The 21,401-nt window shown below is 43.2% G+C and overlaps 1 protein-coding gene across 1 annotated transcript; it reads right to left on the bottom strand.

Moving 5' to 3' along the window:
• Positions 1-508: 508 nt before the first annotated feature.
• mettl25 (methyltransferase like 25) lies at positions 509-21,116 on the bottom strand. Its single transcript, XM_049566242.1, has 12 exons — positions 20,838-21,116; positions 19,339-19,521; positions 19,088-19,194; positions 17,185-17,757; positions 16,732-16,879; positions 13,102-13,196; positions 11,068-11,097; positions 10,432-10,505; positions 7,838-7,931; positions 5,496-5,570; positions 4,990-5,061; positions 509-1,201 (listed from the first exon to the last, which is right to left on the bottom strand). Exons 1-12 carry the CDS (start codon positions 21,097-21,099, stop codon positions 1,094-1,096), a joined length of 1,821 nt encoding a protein of 606 aa, XP_049422199.1. The 5' UTR covers positions 21,100-21,116; the 3' UTR covers positions 509-1,093.
• Between the last annotated feature and the right edge of the window lie 285 nt (positions 21,117-21,401).

Raw genomic sequence — 21,401 nt, 5'->3', positions numbered from 1 at the left:
ATGTTACTGTATATCTTTTTTTAATTGTGTGGTGGCTGTAACATTTTGTGTACTGCTGTCTTGGCCAGATCTCCCTTGTAAAAGAGACTGTTGATCTGAACAGGACTTGCTTGGTTAAATATGGGTTAAATAAGTAAATACATTCATATTTTATCAGATTACCTGCTCTTTGTAAATCACCCTGGCTACTGCACAGGCACCGCGGTTGGGAGTCAATGACCTCGACCATCTCCTTGTGATGTAAAAGATAATCACAGATGAGTAACTGAGGGAATTTCCTGTCTCAATGTGACACACAAAGGTGACTTTTATCTCTACGTCAAAGTAATTGTCACACACAGTGTTTTAAATCATATATCTTAACTTTGACCACTGTTAAATAACTTGATGTTTTTGGTCCCCTTAACACTCCAGTTCCCACCTTCAGCTTTGGTGTAATTCCCACCACCATAACTCACGTGTGCACTCAAGACTTTAACATTTGTTATCAAACATGTAAGACCGGCGTGATTTATTAAATGGCTGAGCATAAAGCAAAACACAAGTAAAGATTAAATGGGGTCAAGGGCGCCTCTTGCCCCGTCTATCTTTCCCCCGACTTCCTCCAGTTTGGGAGCCTAGGAATGGGGTTTCCAGACCTGTCAACAGAGGGGGATCCAAGCATCCCTAAATCCCACAATGGCCCCGGCTCCCTGAACGGCCCTTAAAAACAAGGGTTTTTCTCAGGAGTCATGAAACATAAAGACAAAAGGCTGCGATGGATACAATTCAATCAGGACATTCAAACAGGGCTGACAGTTTCTCCATGTGTTTAGAGCATGTGTTTTCACGAGGACGAGCACAGTCAAGGACTAAACGCTAAAAGTATCGAAGATTTATTTTTCATCGAAAACAGTAAAGCATATAAAACAAAACAAGATGTTGCTGAAAGCGATGCAGACGCTGCGTAAATAAATTACAAGATTTAGATTAAATCATAACACGCAAGAGAGGACACATACATAATGCAATCACTCAATGATTGCTGATATAATCATGTACAATCATGACCTCTCAGCAGCGTATTATAATCATGCGCATATGTATAAGTTTATCAACGTGAATTTCTGTCTCCATAACTCTTCAGTCCGACGACGGCATAGCATCTCGGCGACAGCAGGGGATCAAAGAGTTGCACCAGTGCAGTGAATGATAAATCCTCCTGCAGGACACAAAAATAAGACACAATAGAACTAAATAAAAAACACATACACGTAAAAATCATGTTCTCCACCCAGTTTGGCTTTGTGACCCCTGGCATCCTCCGCCGTATGATGTTCCCCCTATTAAAGATTTCTCTACTGAATCCCCAAGAGGAGAAACATCTGTACAAATATTGTGTCAGGTGGATTCGTGTTCATGTGTAAAACAAGTTTGTCTTCCTTGATGGCTCGCTGTTTTTGTATAGGTCGTTTTGTAATAGAAACAGTCCGCAGCCACACAAGCAGCTGTGAGAGGGTGTACGTCTACTGTATCCACACCATGGAGGCAGAATGGGAAGAACAGGAAAACCTCCCATTATTCTTAAGGGTGTTTACACATTATTCAATGCCTTCTAGTCACGCAATTTATATAACCAATACGCTACTTTTGCTGGAGTTCTTTAACAAGTGAAACCAGATAAAAGGTTTTTACCATCTTTCCGTCAAAAAATACAATCCATTTGAACTTTTAAAGACACTGAGGATATTTTACACGCCTTCATGTCTTCACGCCTTGGTCACTGCAACAACCTGAATCAAAAATCTATTAATCAACTCCAGACTGTACAGAATTTAGCTGCCAGAGACGTGATCGCATCACTCCAGTTTTAGCCTCTTCACACTGGCTCCCAGTATGTTTTAGAAGTTCTTCAAGGTCTCCCTCCCTGCTATATCTCTGACCTCTTAGTGCCATACACGCCAGGATGTGTTTGAGGTCTTTTGTCTGTTCCAGAGGCCCGGCTGAAAACTAAAGGGCACAGAGCGTTTACTGTCAGGGCCCCGAGGCTCTGGAACAGTCTGCCCGAGGAAATCAGGCCGGCTGAGTCAGTGATCTCTTTTAAGTCCCTTCTTAAAAACATACTAAGTTCATTTAGACTGTCTTTCATTTCCTCTATTTTTATACACTTAAAGCAACAATACAATGTAAGTGAATTCCACCTGAGATAAACACTCAAATTATACCATTCTCATATGGTTCTACAAGCATCCTGTCTGTCTTCCCCACATGGAGGCCTCCGACTGACGTAACCATTCGTGTAACATCCCCCCACGTTATCTTCCTTGTTCGTTTCCACTTACTAATAACGTTAACGCTACTATCTAACGTTAGCACGGTAACCTTTTTCTAAAACTCATCAGTCATCACTGACTCCGGTTGAGTTTCAAAACTCCGGGGTTGCGTTTGACTGTCTTGGTTGTAACGTTACACTCAATCTCCTCTTCTGTGTATCTAACGTTACCTTGCCAACGCCTACGTCTACCATAGACGTAATGAGCACGTAATGGAGCAGGTGGGAGTATGTCTTTGGAGGGAGGCGAGAGTTGTGGATGTCCAAATATTTTCGAAGTGCTGTGTGAAATGCAAGAAAGGTAAGAGTAGCTTTAAGTGTTTTTAATGAACTGAAATGTTGTCCGGACCTGTCTCAAGCTGCATCGAAATCTAAATATTGAGCAGCACCCTGGAAATTCGCTGGCACCGGATCTCCTTAAATATTTGCTGCTGCTCCCATCGGCCATCATTTTTAGACGACAGCCGATGGGTTCTGAGATTGCCAAAGTTGTTACGATTCTTCCTCTCAGAAACCATGAACGTGTTTACTGAATATCACAGCAACCCGTCCAATAGTTGTTGAGACATTACACTCAAAACCATAATTCTTAACCTCATGGTGTTGCCAGATGAAAAGTCAGGGGATCACAAAGACAGCAGGATTCATCCTCTGGGTACCATGAATGTCTGTACGAAATTTCATGGCAATCCATCCGAAAGTTGTTGAGATATTTTAGTCTGGATCAAAGTGGTGGACCAACAATTGGGGAATAAAATTCCTTCCACGATCACCGATGCATATTTTATCACACACTTTCTGGTCCTTTGAGCTTTCAGCAGACATCATGTTACAGTGTATGTATACATTGCTTAATAAGTGCATCACTGTTTGGCTATCAACGCCGGAGCAAGAGCCTGAAGACTCTATAGAAACATACAGAAATCTGCAATATGTTCCTGGATAATAATCCCAGCTCCGAGAACTTAAACAACCTGATCTGTGTGTGTTTATATCTTTCTTACAGGCTGAACAGCACACTTATCATCACATGGATCATATTCACATACATCCATCACCTCCTTTTTTCCCCTCCTCCGCTCCTCCTCCAGGGAGACCCCTCAAAGCTGACCAGCTCTCTTGATGTTATAGAGTTTGATTACACGACCCTATTAAGGAAGTCCATCTGACACACAGCCACGCATGTAATCACGACTTCAAAGCTTTCAGCATGTAAATATTTCATCACAGTGACTCGGGCTAAAGATTAGTATGTTGTGTTTGGCTGCAGGAGCACGAGACGTTAAATTGCAGGCTGGCTTTAATTCAGACGACACCTATGTTATTGTCAGTGGGTTGAATCGAAAAAAGGTTTCGAGATCTCAGCTGAGATTTCCGTGTCTTTGCTTTCATCATCTGGGGAGCGAATTTCAATCCCCAATCAGCGAGCTGTAGAAGCAAATTATAGAGATGACTCGAACTGAAAAATGAAGCTGGAGTCTGAATCTCACTGAAGACGACTACAGGAAATAAACCCAAAACAGTTTTGATTGTAAATTAACCGTTAAGTGTTCTTTGGCACTCTTTTGGCCCCATCTTATGACTGCTGCATTGATGGTTTCAGACCAGTGCAGGTGTTATTTTCAATGCCAGCACCCATGTTGTGGAAGTAGGTGGTTGTACTGTGGAAGTGGTGTCTTAATAGCGCCTTTCTAGTCCTCCGACCACTCAAAGTGCTTTTACCCTACATGTCAAATTCACCCATTCACACACTGGTGGCTGAGGCTACCATACAATGTGCCACCTGGTCTCCTACTCCTCGTTGAAAAAGAAGCTCTGCACATATACACACAAGGAGCAGCATAACTTCATTGATTATTTCAGAAGCTAAAAGTTTAGTTCCGTTTCTTCTGTCATGTTTTCAACTACAGTTTTTAGTTTTGCTGCATAAATGTCCCACAATACTTTCAGGGGGAAACCGCTCACTTCTTCAATTTGCAGAATCCGCCATGAAAAGACAATCTGATCTGTTGAATTCATGTTACACCCAAAGCACGCCGTTGATTAATTAAGAGGTTAATACAACCCCTTAGGCCCTTGCACAGTACATGACACCCAGACTATGTGCCAGTTGGACACGCCCTAAATGCACTTGTGCCATGCACTCTAGACCAGTGGTTCCCAACTGGTCCAGCCATGGGGGCCAAATTGCTTATCGTTAGTTCAAGGTCCACAAAGTTTAAAACATTCGGCGTCAGCTTGCGTTTGGCCATGTCGTCAAGCTAGTTTGCTGTCTCTGTCAAGTAGCTGTCCATTATTCACTCACTCTACATCAGGAAACGGAACTTCAGAATAAAAGCTTGTGCCTGAAATTCACTGTACTTCAAAAATACAAACTTGACATGTTCGCAAGTCACTTGTGGTCCTTTCAGAATGGACCCGTGACCCACTTTTGGACCGAGGCCCACCAGTTGGGAACCACCAGACCATGTGCTATAGATCATTTAAATACAACCTGTTTCCTGGCAAGTTAACTTCCCCTGCCTCTTCCTGGCTTTGAGTCTATTCAGTATAAGTTCATGTTGATCTTAGATTTGAGTCTTCTGAGTTCTGCCAATGGGGGTCCATCATGGGAGTGAAGCCACGCCTCCAAAATGAATTGATAGTATTTCTGCAATGACAGACTGAAATGATCTTACCTGTTCTTTCAGGTAGCAGAGGCGATCAAGGAGAAGCAGACCTTCAATACAGGGAGCCAGGGTCACCTTCAACTATACAAAGATAATGACAGGAAATTACTTAATTTCCTATCAGTGTTTTTACAGTGTTTCGTTTTCATCTATCTGGTACAAAATTCCTTATAAGTTGTCCCTTTCAGGCAGCTCCCAGTACTGGATCTACATACTAAAACCTACCATGACCAGTGTCTTCCCAGTAGCTAGTGGGCGATCCCCAAAAACCATTTCACTGCTTTATGTCATGAAAGAAAATTGGTATTTTGGTTGACAACACAATTAGTGGCTTCTGCTGAAAGCAGAGGCTGGTTTTCTTCCCATTCTGTACAATCATTGCTGTATTACTTCCCTGCAGGCTACAATGATCTCACTTAATGGTCCGCAATTTATTGCCATTATACATCTCATTTTACAGGAATGAAAATGTTTTTTGCGCTCACCAGTTCCGTTACAATGTATTGAATACTTACCAAATTAAAAGCATGCATCTCGCCCATTCGCGGTCTATATGTGTCGTGATAACTCTGGATGTCACTGTCAGAGAGCTGAGGAGAAAGAGTGCCAGCCATGTAAAGCACAATATGAAGGCTCTGAATACAGATGCAAGGGAATATATAAAAGTGAGAGATGGAAGATGTGAGGAAGAGTTGAGGTAGGAGACGCAAAAGAAAAAAAAAAGGTTTCTGTCTTTTGGAGTTGTGAGTGACATTACACAGACAGAAATACGTCATCTGTATCCCCATGGATACCCAGGCAGTCCAATGACCTCAACATCCTGGTGCCTGGCAACATCCTAAACCAAGGCCCTGTTTACACCTGATGTTAACATGCACAAGTGGACAGCTCTAAGTCTGGCGTTAGAATGCATCTCCACCTGCGTCCCGAGGGACCACCTGTGATCGGATCTCACTTCCTTTCCTCATCTCTATATACAAATAAGCACATACATCATCTGTTGTTAGTTTAACTGGTGATTATAATAATAATGTCAAAATTTTATTTACAGACTGATTTAACAGGGGCGGCACGGTGGTGTAGTGGTTAGCACTCTCGCCTCACAGCAAGAGGGTTGCCGGTTCGATCCCGGGCACGGGAGCCCTTCTGTGCGGAGTTTGCATGTTCTCCCCGTGTCAGCGTGGGTTCTCTCCGGGCACTCCGGCTTCCTCCCACAATCCAAAGACATGCAGATTGGGGACTAGGTTAATTGATAACTCTAAATTGTCCGTAGGTGTGAATGTGAGCGTGAATGGCTGTTTGTCTCTATGTGTCAGCCCTACGATAGTCTGGCGACCTGTCCAGGGTGTACCCTGCCTCTCGCCCAATGTCAGCTGGGATAGGCTCCAACCCCATCTTCTCCAGCGGTTAGAAGATGAATGAATGAATGAATGATTTAACAGACGATCACTACTGCCACGATCACTGGAAAGTCTGGGCGAGAGGCTTCCACCGAGGAGCGCCCAGTTTGCACCAGCTTTCTAAAGACGTTATTTACTTCACTCAAACTGCGTGTGGCTATTAGCGCTGGTGTTAGTGAATTAGACGTTGTTTATCAATGAGGCTCATTTGCATAGAAAGGGGACATTTTTGCACCAAATATATGCATATTACCTCATTTAAATACGTGCAAATAACACCGGAGCACCGAGACGCAATCTGCTTGGCAGCGCAGTTAGTGGAGCATTTCACCCTCTGCGCGTGCTTTGTGAATTAGACGGTATCTGTTTGCTCCATTTTTACCGGTTTAGCGGCCGCAAAAGCCACGCAATCCTTTTGTGAATTTGGCCCTGAGTCTGAAACTTTTGTCCATCATTAAAATTTTGTAACAATTTAACCTAATTTAATTGAATCTAACTTTTTTTTTGGCTGCATGCACATGGATCTATAAAGAGAACTGGATACAGCGTTGGAGGCGGGGCCCCGTTCATTTCTATGGAAGTTGCTCAGTGGCGCAAGAAGCCAAAAAGTTCAACTGCCGCATATACAATTACTGGGATGATTGGCACTGCTTCCGCAGACACACTAGACACTTCCCTGGCTGAGCTGGCTACTTCCGCTTTGGTGCTCCACTTACTTGAATGGAGATAAAATGATTTAATTGTGCAGCTCTTCTAGACTTAAGAAATGTTAACGGACCAAACGGATCAAATCTTGATAGCGAAACGAGCCATCTCAAGGGGGCTATGACTCACTGATTTACAGACTCTTTCGCCATGTAACTCAATGGGAAAAAGTCTTTTTGGACCACACTGCATCATGTGACAGATATAATTGCACTGTTGGGCCACTACATGCACTACAACTTCACAGCCCGTAGCACTTCCTGGGGGCCTGTTCAAGCACTACTGAGCAACTTTCATAGGGATGAACAGGGTCCCGACACCTACGCTGTATCCACATCTCTTTATACATCCATGAAGCAAATGTGACAATTGCCAACTTTCAGAGGGTACAAGCGGACAGAGATGAGAGGCACACTGCTGAAAGAGCGTGGCCATCCAGACCACCTCTGAATGTGGTCGAAGTGATCGGTTCTCAAGACACATTGAGAACGTACTGGGTGCATTCACCCCTGTACTTCAAGATGTCCACATGTGATCTGGTCATCAAAGACACATATTAATACCAGCTGTAACCAGGGCCTATGAAAGCAAGTATCTGAAGGACCTGTGTAGTTCACTAACCTGACATGAATTGGAATATTTTATAAATAAAAACCAACAGGGGAACATTTCCCTCCAACAGTGCCAAAATGATGCCTGCTTTCCACTGTGTGCTTCATGTCTCTTGTTGACTGTAATATTCTGGTCCTGACCTTGGATTCATCCAGTTCCAGTCTGCGTAGAGCTCGACGAACGTAGTCCACGAAGGATTTAGCCTTGGAGTAGACGTTCCCAACTCGCTTTTCACTGCAGAGCAAACACACGTACATACATCATCAACCTCTCTCAGTCCCTGAACGTCTCATTTCTGCCCAGTGAAATAAACAATACTCGCTCCTTTACTCTCATGTTGTGTCTGGTGTGTTGCCGTCTGCTTTAAATCACACCCTTAGCAACCACAATCAAACAATTAAACACTTCTACAGGACTAAACTGTGATGACTAGGTGCTGCTCAGACAGAAGTAACGGATATTCGATCCTGATCTGATGTTAGTCATTAAATGTAAGGTCACAAAGCAGCAGCGGGGTGCTTGGTGTCTTTTAAGGCGTTTGATAAGGGCTAATTGAAATCTGTCTATGGCTCAATGTATTTAGTCAGAGGAAGGTAATGACCGTAAACCACTAAATATCTGGACCGAAATGCCTGAAAATTCTCACTCATTAGGAATGCTAAATAGCACCCGCAAATGACCCCAGAACTTCAGATTTTATTGGTATAAACCAGCAGGTTTTGACTTCTGAGAGCCAGCAGTTACTCATGTTTGGAAAGTAAAGCGTAACAAACTGATCCAAGGCCAAACTGCAGCCTATTCTGCTTTTTCTTCATGTTTTCAAGGTACTATATGAGCAGAAATATTCACTTCTAGAAATAAAAAAGGACAAGTCCATAAAGGATGCAGCTAACATTTTCTTTCATTATTGGATAAGGTTTTGTCATGGTCAAGACAACCTGCTGGATCACATGAACACATTTAAGAAGCTGGAACTCGGTAAATGTAATTTTCACTTGAAATGATTTAATCAATTAACCATCAAAATTGCTCTTAATCAAACTTTTCTAATCGGCTAATTCTCAGCTTCATGGACCGCTTTGTTTCAGCACTAAAGTCCACATGCCATAACACATGAAGACAACTGCTGGCCGTCAGTGAGTGTCTGTGGCCTTAGTTTTTGCGGTGCACTGTTGCCACAAGTTGGCCCTGATTGGTCCTTGTTGGCCATACTGCATGTTGAATCAGCAGGAGATCAGGCAGGTCCAGCAGAGCCCCTTGTTGAGTTAGTTCAGCTCAGTGTACCAGACGAGATCAGAAGTGAGGAAAGCAAAAAAATTTACTCAAGTCAAGAGGGTGTGAGATTGAAACACACTTACATTAGATAAGATTATTGATTTAGCCACTGAGCACAAACGGATCATAAGCCCCTTTGACACTGCCAGATTTCCGGCAAATGTTTAGACGAGCGTTTAGACACACGGAGCCGGATTGGCGAGTTGATCCGAGGTGCCCAATTTTCCACCTCGTAGGGTAGTCATATTGGCAGAACCGTTTTGGTTTAAACAGAAGAAGGCGGCCTTCCACAATGGGAGGGGCTGTTGATGACTCATGGGAGGAGCTGTTGATGACGCCGCACGTGCGTCAACAGGAAACAACTGATAGCAGGAATTAGCGAGCAGCTAGTAGCAAGAGGGAAACGCAAACCTGACAGACACTGTAAAGATGAGCGACTGAGGAGACAAGGAATTGTGCGCCCTCCTTGCCCTCGCAAACAAAGAGGCCATTAACCGTCAGATGACGGGGACGGTGAAGAACGGGCCGACTTACAAGAGAATCACCGAAGGACTGACTAGCTGCGGCTTCCCTCCCACGTCACTGTTTACGTCACACGCTGAGCTACACGTTTCGTTACTTGCTCACGCCCCCCATTGCCCCGAAAAAGGCGCATTCTATCAACAAAAGTAGGTAGGTGGCATTTTGCTGCACTCCCTAATTTTGTTTTAATACTGCAAATGCTGAAAGAAGACTGATTGGGCTTTCCTGCAAATTCCAAACACCTTTGGTATGGTGCCTTTGGAACCCTTCAGACATGGTATCTAGACCCTAGTGTTTCAACCAAAAACTGTACTCTTAAATGTGGGCGGGGTTGTTGTCACTCACTGCTCTGTCCAGCACTCACTGTATTTCCTCCTTTATCAGTCTGCACCTCATTTATCGTCCACAGAAAAGGAAACAGGGCTTTTGATTGTGTTACTGTTCACTAGCGCACGGTAAGTATCTTTTTGTTCTTTCAACATTGGGTTGTTGTTAATGTGCTAACTTGCTTACTAGCGTCTTGAATCCAGAACATAAGTATTAGTTTTTGCGGTGTGTTCAAGTGCAGCTTTTTTTTGGCGACGTGAGGAGACGCCACATTCAGCTTTTGTCACCACCAGTTCTTTGATGTTGGTTTGGTGTGTCTGGGCCTTACGATGCAAAACCTGCTCTGCTACTGAGAACATGTGACTTTTGTTTGCAAGTCTTGGTTCGTTTGTAGACTAAATAAACCGGAAACAACAACTTTTCCTTTTTGATTCAGAAGCAACAACAGAACAGTTTTTGTCTTTTAGTCTGCTACTGAAATGAGGACCTCTACCTCACATGTGTTTCTGTCCGTGGACACTGTGAAATAACACCCAGAAAACACTGTGCTACACACTTGCTGTAATTCCTCATATTAAAGTGCTGCCAGATGTACACTTCTGGAAGTTACCTTTTAAAGGAGCTGTAGTGATCCCTCAGAATAACATGCAGGACCGCCCGGTAAAACAGAGACTCCATCTGAATCTGCAGAAAAGATCAAAGATAACTCGACTCAACATGATGCAGTTTACCGAATTTCTTGCTTAAAAACTTTGTTCCTCCCTTGTTATTCATCCTCCAGCGTGTGTGCGAACACTTGATGAATATTTCTGACACTCTCCAAGCCTGATGCAAGACTAGCAGGCAATCAGGGCCTACTTTTGGATTCAGACCCCAGTTCCAACAAGTAATCAATCTTACCGTGATTGCATTAATATTTATAAACATTCCATATTAATGGCTGCTGGCATTGTGTGTCAGGCTCTGGCCCACAGCTCCGAGCTCTACATTTCAAATAAATACACCGTAGTCAATCACAGGCTTGTAACAATAGCAGAATTAACGGGCTGATTGTTTGAAGATACGAAGATAACACAGTTCGGAGCGACTCTGAACACCCAGATTTGATGTTTGGAATAATTTGATAGATTTGTTTTGATGTGTGTGAAGTCGTGGCAGTTTACAGAAAGACATTTAGCTCCCATTCTTGTGCGATCGTGACGTTAATGTATATATTTGTTCCAATGAGTATGCATGCATTACTTACCCCTTGGCCGAGTGAAACTCTCTCAAGTGCCTGTTTTTGAGGAAAAAGAAAAGCGTCAACACAAAGTATTTTTTGGGAAAGACAGAGCTGTGGCTGCAGTTGTAAAGGCAGAAACCACACATGAATAAAACCTCTTCAGATGTTTTGTACCCACTGAAACCTCTAAACGCATAGTTTGTATTTTGGACACATCAACCTGCCTATTTTGGCCTATCAACAAGTCAGTAACAGTTTAAGTGTGCACTGTATTTAGAATATTTTCGCCGCTTTAATGTGACATAGACAGCCCATTCTGACAAGGAAGCCATTCCCGGCTTCAGTTCCCCATCTTCACTCTGTTCAAAACCACCAGACTCCATTGACAAAAACAGTCATTCTAGCTTGCAGAGCACAGGAGCTGCTGGTCTACCTCCTCCTCGATCAGTTTGTCTGTTTGTGTTGTTGTGTTACTTTGGTGAATACGAACTAATCTTTTTAAATGTTAAAATCACACAATAACACAAACAGACATACTGATCGAGGCAGTGGTAGACCAGCAGCTCCTGTGTTCAGTGATGTTAAATCACAGTTTTCTCAATGGAGTCTGGTGGCTTTGAACACAGCAATGTAACGGCTTCATTTCTCCATTGGAAATGTCTGACAGCAAGGAAAGGCAGTAAAAGTTTACTAAATAAATAGTTACCTCAAACCAAAATTGATATTTAGGTGGGCCTTTTTTCAGGTGGCAAAGTTACATTTTGCTGCTGCCGCCGTCCACAGCCGTACAACTATTCCTTTAATCCTTTGAAACCCCAGCAATAATGCTTGATTTCTTTTAAAAAAATGAGGAGAAGGCAATGAACAACGAGGAAATAGAGGAAATTAAAAAATGGCAAGAAACTGGTAAAAAGAGAAAATTTAACAAGAACATTTGTAAAATAAATAAAAAAGGAGAGAAAAAGATTAATTAAATTAAATTTAATTAAAAATTGAAATTAAAAAAAATATATTAATTCTGTATCATAATTTTAAAATGTAATAATAATAACAATAATAATAAATAACGTTTTTCCCTAGCTTTTTTATTTTTATTTTTTAATGATTTTCTAAATCTTTTTTTTTTTATTATTTTTTATTTGTGGGACATTTCTTACCAAGTTGCCTGTTGCCTTTTTTCTCATGTTTTCAAAATAAATCGCACCAATTTGCTCTGGGTTCAAAGGTTTAAATATTTGCGAAAGGCGTCTGAAAGCAGCACTGATATCACTTCAGGTTTCAAAGAGTTAAAGACCTTACATCATCACTTTTGACTTTGGAGAAAATTCACTATGCTTCAAGAGGCTGTGCTTTACGGTAACAATTTTAAACCTATATAAAAAAAATTGACACCATTTATTATTTCAGTTTTGTACTAGACAAAGAAGAAGACATAATCTATTACTCCCTGGAGGGTATTTCAATTTTTTTACCCTCTGTTGTCACACAGGCCCGAAATACACACACATGCACAAACAGGACCATATCATGCATTAAATAGAGGGTGTGGTGCCTTGCTCAAGGGCACCTTGGCAGTGCCCAGGAGGCGAACTGGCACCTCTCCAGCCACCAGTCCAACGCTCCGTACTTGGTTCACGTGGGGACTTGACCTGGTGACTCTCCGGTTCCCAAGCCAAGTCCCAAAACTGAGCTCCTGATCCCATATTATATGTAACTTACTTATTTATTGTTACTTTTAATTTAATTTAATTTTTAGAGTGTTTCTTACTACACATTCAGTGTTTATTTTTGTTATAGATTTTTTTTTTAATTTAATTTTATTGATTTTAATTTTTCTCTTTGACTGTATCCTATGATTTTTGACAAATCGACTATATTTAAATGTACAGGTAACTGTTTATAAAATCAATCGATTTTGTTTGACAAACCAGTAACACCGATAAAAAGACCCTGAACACAAAAAAAAGAAAAAAAACTCACTCAAACTGTGTGAAGATCACATGTTCATGTAGGTAAGATGCTGCTGTGCACATTTTCCATGCTGTCGTCTCAACTCACCAAACACGCCGACATCCTGGCGTTCCTGCCGCAGAACCAGGACTGGTCGCGGAGGTACTGACTCAGAGGGAACCCACACATGCCGCGCGAACACTCTGTGAGGAAACACACAGAGATAATGGGGTAAACTGATTGATCAGTTTGGCTGATTAAAGGGGGCTTTTTCAAACAGCTGCAATCAGTGGGTATGAATTTTAAATATTTGGTAGCTAGGGAAACTTGCGGGAACGGGAGTGGGGAACGGTTTAATTTAGGTTTATGAAGACAGAGAATATTCTTTTTCTTGGAGTCTATGAATAGAAGAATTAAGATGACACCCGTTGCTACTAAATATTTTGCCTTAAAAAGACTGCTGTTAAGCGCTGCACATTTTCAACCACAGCAGACATTAGCACACGCACAAACACACACACAGATTCCCAGTGGGAGGGTACTGAGTGTGACTCTTTGACAGCCTGCCATCCTTTTCATGTCATCTCTAAAAGGGTCAGTGACTGAGGCCAAGGCGCAGGGAATCCAGAGGGACACAGTCAAAAGAAGCAGTAATAACATGTGCAGCTGGGGCCGCAAGCTACTGTGGACACGCTAACATGTTAGCAGTCAGGTTAGCTTCCCTCCTGCACCAGCACATGGCTTGCTGACAGAGGCCCTCAGAGGCAACTGAAGCGGACAGGCCTTTCCTCCGTCTGAAGGGTGCATTACAGAACATACGCAGAGCTGTTTACAGTGGCGACCCTTCACATCTGAAGTGGCCACGTACACGCACTCCCCCTCAGAGAGACAAATATTGCTCATGTCCTCATGTGCAATCGTACACTTGCAAATATTTTGAGAAGACAGGCTCCAGAATGCGCTCATCTTGTTGTGGGTAAAGCGCACAAGTTTGGACTCCCGATTCCACATATGGTATTAAACACGGATGATGCGTTTAAGGAATTGCTTCATTCCCAAATCACATAAACGTAGCTCTCCCTAATGAAGCTTTTCAGCTCTTTAGCTCTTTTTTAGGGTGCAGTAGGCCACCGCAGGAGCTGGCCCGCATCCCAGACTGCACTGTAAGGCCAGCAGGGGACAGAAAGTGTGTGTGTGTGTGTGTGTGTGTGAACGCTTTTGTTCACGTCTTTAAAAGATCAAGCCGGAGTTTGAGAAAGAGTGTTTTCAATCAGCTGTCGTGATATCATTTTCCGCCCCGTTCTTGGCTGGAGCTGCGACGGAGCCCCGATGACGGGAGGGTCAGAGGTCGCGCTGTTAACAGGAGATGACGCGATACTGTATCGACTGTGGCGAGGGCTCTTTCTCATAGATGTGCAGAGGCTACAGTCCCAGCATGAGGACACATGTAGACGATTTCATACCTCATAAACTGAGCAAGTGAAGGAGCATGAAACGAGGATGATATCAGCCTATTGTCCTGCGTTTTGGCACCTGAGTTAACCTCAGAGGTGAGGTGGTTGTAGAGGACGACATACAACTCCAGTTCTCAAATCTCTGGACATAAGCAGCAAGGCTGACAGCCAGTATTGAATGCCTGTGACCTTTGACCCCTCAGGCTGCACTGCATTTAAAACCAACATGATTGTATAAAGGATATCACTAAACGGGCTCGGGAACACTTTGGAAAACCATTGTCGGTAAATCTATGAATTCAAGTTACGACTCTACCATGCAAAGTGAACGCCATATACCAACAACATCCAAAAACATCGCTGACTTCTCTGGGCCTGAACTCATCTGACATGGACTGACACAAAAGGGAAATATGTGCTATGGTCTGACAAGTCCACGTTTCAAATTGTTTTTTCGGAAAACACAAACGTTCTGCCCTCTGATCGAAAGAGGAAAAGGACCGTTCGCATTGTTCCCAGTGCAATGTTCAAAGTCACCATCTGTGGTGGTATGGGGGTGTGTTAGTGCCCATGGTATCAGGGGTAACTTGCACATCTGTGAAATCGCCATGAATGCTAAAAGGTACGTACAGGTTTTGGAGCAACATATGCTGCCATTTCAGGGACGTCCCCTCTTATTCCAGCAAGAAAAGTCCAAGCCACATTCTGCATGTGTTACCACAGCGCCGCTTCGCAGGAAAGAGTGTGGGTACTAAACTGACCTGCCTGCAGTCCAGCTCAGTCTCCTATTGAAACTGTGTGCCGCAGTATGAAGCACAAGATACGTCAATGGTGAACGTGGACTGTTGAGCAACTGAAGTCGTATATCGAGCAAGAACAGGAAAGAAGTTTATTTTCGGATCATAAGTGCTATATGGTAGGCAACTGGACTTGCTCGAGTTTCTTGAAGACATTTCGCTTCTCATCCAAGAGTCTTCTTCAGTTCTAACGGACTGGTGCGGAGTCGCAGGCTTTAAACTCTGTGTGGGTGTGAACCCTTACAGAGTCGTTGAGGTCCCATGTGAGCTCTGAGTTACAGAGTCGTTAAGGTCACAGCCAAGTCGTTGACATACCCGGCCATCTTGTGTGTCGTTAGGGTTAGAAGGTACCAGGTGAGAATGGGTGTTGAGTCGTCTGGGGAGGGATCCCAAGACTGGGTGATAAGTGGTGTCGTAGGCCACCTCCTCTGTTTAACGATGGTCGTTCCAGTTTGACATAGATGGCTTCTTTCACACCTCTTTCAAACAATCTGTCTTCTCTGTCCTTGAAAGAATGTCCCTTCCTTTAGATGTAAATGGACAGCCGAGTCTTGGCCTGGCGAGCCATGCGCTTGTGGAGTGGTTTGTTTTGCCGATGTACAAATCTGTGCATCCTTGGCTGCACTGAACTGCATACACTACATTAATCTGCTTATGCCTGGGTGTTTTGTCCTTAGGGTGGACAAGCTTCTGCCTCAGTGTGTTATTGAGTTTCATTTTCGAAACATCAACAATAAGTGCCCTCGGTTGCCAAATGCTTACTGAGTGTCATCAGTCTGAACATGAAATATATTGTCTTTGTACTGTACAGCATCACAACTTCTTTGGAAAAGGGATTATACAATTTCCTCAGTATGGAAGTCCAGGCCGACTAAATAGCAGCAAAGTCCTCCTAAACCAAGAGTAAATACAACATGGCAGTTGCAGGATCAATCACAGAGGTCAAAAAAGTCTCATTCTCAGCAGCCTTAAACAGCCATCCTAAAGCCATAAATCCTCTCTAATGGCTCAAACAGCGAGTTTCTGAGCTCAACTCAATCTCCAGAAGGGTAACTTGGCCAAGTCTCCAGACTCTCAGCGGAATATTTGACTTGTTTACTATAAAATATGACTATAAGTGTTTATGTGGCTTCGTGTGGGAAGATGATATTTCATTTCAGATTGGATCAGAGTGATGAAGCGAGCGCTGCAGGTGTCTGAGGTGGGATTATGGGACGTGCGTGAGTGAGAAACGGAGCAGAGAGACAGAAATAGAGAGGAAGACTACGAGCTGTGTGCACAACGGAAACCATATGTTCTCTGAAAACGGGTGGAGTGTGTGTGTGTGTGTGTGTGTGTGTGTGTGTGTGTGTGTGTGTGCGTGTGTGTGTGAAGGCTGTCCCGGCTTCAGGGAGACAGACACAAACACACTAATCTGTCCCCGTCTGTGATCTGTATCTGTGTGTCACTGTGTGTGTGTGTGTGTGTGTGTGTGTGTGTGTGATTACCCTGTCCGGCAGGGTCAAACTCCTCAGACAGCAGGTGATAGCAGCAACCCACGCTGCAGACTGCGGCCAGCTCCGCTTTAGCCACAAACATCCTCAGGGTGCTGGGAGCCAAGTCACCACACGTGTGCAGGCCGACCATTACCGCATCCTGGAATTCAGAGAAAGCACGCAGAGTAAGGAGAGAGCAGAGGGGAGCGGGTGGAGATCGATGGTTAAATTTATTGATGATGACGCGCTGCAGATTTGGCACGGCGATAACATCCCACACTTGCTCGGGTAATGCGAACTCCAGCTGCTGTGGCAGACTTGTAATTTCAGGAGCTGCTGTGGGAATCGGGCTTTGCTACTTTACTGTGCGGCTGGCCCCCTATCTGCACCACCGCCGCTGCCCAAACACACACTAAATCTATTTTCAACGTTTACTTTTTCTTTTTTAACTTTGGATTTGCTCACCTCCAGCTCGCCGATGAGCTCTCGGAGCTCTGTTTCCGCAGTAACATATGAGGTGAGGGGTGAAAACACAACGCTGGCGCTGGCGGCTCTGTTCTGAGCTTTCCTCTCCAAGTTCTCCCTCTTCCTCCTCTCCCTCTCCTCGGCGCTCAGCTGGCTGGCGGGAACTCTGGGGGATGTAGGCTGAAGCACATCCACTGACAAGGCGTTAAGGAAGAGCTCCTCTGGCTCTGAAGGCCTTTCCACTGCGGCGTTGACATCTGACGAGCCGATTAACACTTCCTCCTCCTCCTGTGACACAGTTCCTGCCCCAACACTAAATAACACATCATCATCTCCATTTGGTCCAGGCTTTACTTCTCCTGACTCCTCCTGAGGTGAATGTGAGGCCTTGCCTTGTGCCCTTCCCGCCTTGCTGCGTTTCTGGTACGCCCTGGAGAACTTTTTCAGCTTCCTGTTCCTCTCATGGGCTCCGTGGGTGTTGGTGCTGGAGGAGTCGATGCCGTAGACCTGGAGGCCATACTGCAGAGACAGGAAGGAGCTCAGGTAGCCCTTCCCAGAGCCGACATCTATCACCTGGGTGGGAGAGAAAGGAAAGAGGGAAATATAAAATCCAAAATCAGGTGTCTGAGATACAACTTCCAACTGTTTACATTTCAATCAAGTCTCTTCTCAGCAGAGCATTTAAATATCCAGTGTGTAGGAAATGGGAGGATATACTGACAGAAATGAGATCATTCCCTCCTTCATAAATGTGAACGCTGTGGTGTAACAGGTGTCGCACAACTTGGTTAACAAGTTATTTAAATATGAGGTATCAGTTTGTAAAAATCAGTAAGACTGAATCACACCTTACAGGAGTAACATGGTGTTCCACAAGGTTCGGTATTGGGACCCTTTTAAAGTTATTTATACTTCATTCAAATGATGTTTCTAATATGGTGAAATTTGTAACTTTTGCTGATGATACCAATTCATTCTGTTCATTTGATTTCATGATCAGCACTGCTTCCACATCCACAAAGCAGGACCACTAGAAACTTCTGTCGACAGAGCTGGCTACTTCTGGTTTAGTGCTCCGCTAACGTGAATGGAGACAAAATGATTTATTCTTGTGGTTATTCTAGACTTTCTAAATGATGCTGGACAGAATGGATCAAATCCTGATAGCTAAACACGTCATGTCACGGAGGCTGTGACGATCAAAATATGTATCCACTGATTTACAGACCTCTCTTTCACAACGTTAGTCTAAGGAAAATGTCTTTCTGGGCCCTATGGCATCAGGTAACAGGCGTGGGAGTTGTAATTCCAGTTTGGCCAAATGGTGGCCAAACAGTGACTTTGAAGCCCTGGCGCACTTCCTGGGGGGCTTAGTCAACCATGTTGCACCAGCACATTTCTACAGTAGCATTTCTACAAACCATTCATTTTTTCATGCTACTGTAGTTAGCAGCTGACGGCGAAAGTTTTTTTTCACGTGAAAGTACCTTATTCTGTTTTTTTTTACCAGTTTAAATCACCAGGTCTGTTTGTTTTGGAGAGGAGGAGATCTCTGTGGATGATTTGGCTCCTGGTAAAAACCTCCTGAACGTCTGGATCTCAAGTTATCAGAGAAAAATGGTGAGCGCACATTAGCAGGAGCTGGGCTTGCAGCTTATCTGTGACATGTCAAATGTTTACCGGTTTAAATCACCAGGTCCCATTCCACCAGGAGAGGAACAGACCTCTGCGGATGATCCGGCTCCCGCTTAACACCCTCTGAACACTGAAGGAATCCTAACCATGAGAAGTTTCAGTTGGTTGCAATCTCCAGTCGTCACCACTAGATGCCACTAACTCCCCCTAAACCTGACACCCCTGGACCTTTAAGGTACTCATTGCAAGTCTAAAAATGTTTCTCTACCTGTTTGACTCCACAGCGCTGGGCCAGACAAGCCACCACCTCAGACATGGACGAGACCTCGTGAGATTTCTTCGAGTTCATAAACTCATCCGTCTGCAGCTCAGCACCTGGGTTAGACAGAGCAAACGTTTTATTCAAAGCATCAGAATGTTTATGCCTTCCCAAGACAGCTGGACATCCGTGGACAATCCTTGACTGGTTTCCTACTCTCAGCATGAAACAGAGTTTTCATACAGTCCGTTCTTCCCTACCTATCTCTGCAGGTGGAGCGCCAGACTCAGACCTGTTCTCTCTGAGGGCCTGCAGTAGCTCATCCCTGCTTATGCAGATGCCAAGGCCAGGGAGGGAGTGGGCCTGGGCCGCCTGCAGCAGCTCACCGATATCAACCAGCCGGTTTGTGTCAATGCAAAACCCAAATGTGGTCCTGGATTGCTCTGTTTGGGGGGAAAGACACAGAAATAACTGTAAAGTTGCACAAAACTGTGTTAAGATTTTCATGTGATGTTTGCGGATAAGCCACAAATGTCACTGTGAACAGTTTTCATTTAAATTACTTTCTACTGAAGAAATAGTCCCCATGGAATCTGTTTGGATCCCAAAAAGTAAAACAACCTATCTCGAATATAAGGTGTCGTAAAGATTCCCATTTTCCTTTATTTTGACACGTCTTTTCATTACGTACCTCACTTCCTTTCCTCAGCACTGATTGGTTCCTTTCACTTTTTGTAAGGTTCAATTTTATTTTTGTAATTTGAGTGACATTTTACAATGAATATTTATTCAAGCAATGCAATAAAAACTTGAAATAACACAAAAAGAAATCACAGTTAACTAGAACAACTTGTAGGTGGCTAGGTTTTCAATAAAAAACATTTTGGGTAATTTTCAGTTGCACATACTGCTGTAATAAATGTTAATCTATTAATATATGCTTGTTAATAAATGGATCTTGGACGAGATTATCTGCAAAAGGTGTTACGCCAAAATCTGTGACCAATCAGAGTTTGCGACCCAAATAGGAATCATACATCATCATACTTTATAGCATATTTTATTATGACAGGTCACGGAATCTGATGGGTCACCATTTCCTCTGACCTGAGAGGAGTTTTTTTTTTAGCTACACTGCTCCATAATTTTTTTTTTTATTCCACTTAACTGTGAAAGCTGTCACCAAATATAGTGTTTGATAGTTGTGATTTCTGTCAGTCAGACTGTGTGGCACCAGAGCAGTGCAATGTACAGGGTGATTAGCTGCCACCTTTACCATTATTTTATTATATTTTACTTTGTATGTCTTAATATTGCCTCATTTTATTTGCTTGAAACCCACACTGTTTTAAATCCAGGATCAACCATGTAAAGCACTTTGTAACTTTGTTTTGAAAAGCACTCTATAAATAAAGTTTCTTATTTTTTTTTTTTTTAGGATAAATCATATGGAAAAGTGTTGACCACATACTGACAGGTGAGGTGTATCTACTATCTGAATATTATGGGGTCAAAATGTTTGGCTAACAGCTGGCAACACCACTGGAATTCCCGTGAGAGTCACAACCTGGCAACCCAAAAGGTGCTCTACCTAATGGCTGATGACTCCTTTATAAAACATGAGTAAATAACTTTTAATTAATCATTAATAAAGCCGTTGGTAACAACTTATAAAACGTTTATAAAGGATGTCTTATCAGAAAGTGGTACCCACAATGCTTTTCTACAAACTTTAAAACACCTGACTGGATGCGTTTACCTGTTCCTCTGTGTTCTGGCGCCCCCTGCTGGTCACTACACGAGCTAACGGCTACCAGCACCTCCTCAGGAGACACCGCCATGAACCGCTGCCACACGTCCTGAGTGTAAAACTCCACAGTGTGAGCGTTAGCGATGCTCAGAGTCACAGACAGGAACGTTTTGACTTCATCTATTCGGTGTTGAATTTCTGTGAGACTGTATGAGGAGGGAAACATGTTAAAAAGCTCCTTAAAGACGAACCGAGTGAAGGAGTGAGGCATACAGGCAGTCGTCCACTGCTGATGATCGGCCAGGCATTAGCAATCGAAAATACTGTTCGATGATCTTGTATGTATTTTTTTTTTCCTTGTCTTTTTGAATGAAATATACATTAGCATACACACGAAGGGAGTCACTTTTTAACAAAAAAAATTAATAATTATTTTTAGTTCATTATCTGGTATTTTATTACCAGATACACTAAAAAATAATTTGTAAAAAAATATTTCAAGCATTAAGAAACGTATTTTTCAACTTTATAAAGAAATTGAGCATTACACTTGTAGGAATATTGATTATTCTT

This window comes from Epinephelus fuscoguttatus, linkage group LG22 (genome assembly GCF_011397635.1).
Source record: "Epinephelus fuscoguttatus linkage group LG22, E.fuscoguttatus.final_Chr_v1".
NCBI classification, from domain to species: domain Eukaryota; kingdom Metazoa; phylum Chordata; class Actinopteri; order Perciformes; family Serranidae; genus Epinephelus; species Epinephelus fuscoguttatus.
This window is presented reverse-complemented; position numbering and strand designations above follow the sequence as displayed.

Coding starts and splice junctions, on each gene's coding strand:
- mettl25 (XM_049566242.1), bottom strand. CDS start 21,099: ATGCCTCACTCCTTCACTCGGTTCGTCTTTAAGGAGCTTTTTAACATG. Junction 10,506..11,067: donor GAGTTTCACTCGGCCAAGGG/GTAAGTAATGCA, acceptor TCTTTTCTGCAG/ATTCAGATGGAGTCTCTGTT. Junction 7,932..10,431: donor CACTACAGCTCCTTTAAAAG/GTAACTTCCAGA, acceptor TTTGCTCTGCAG/TGAAAAGCGAGTTGGGAACG.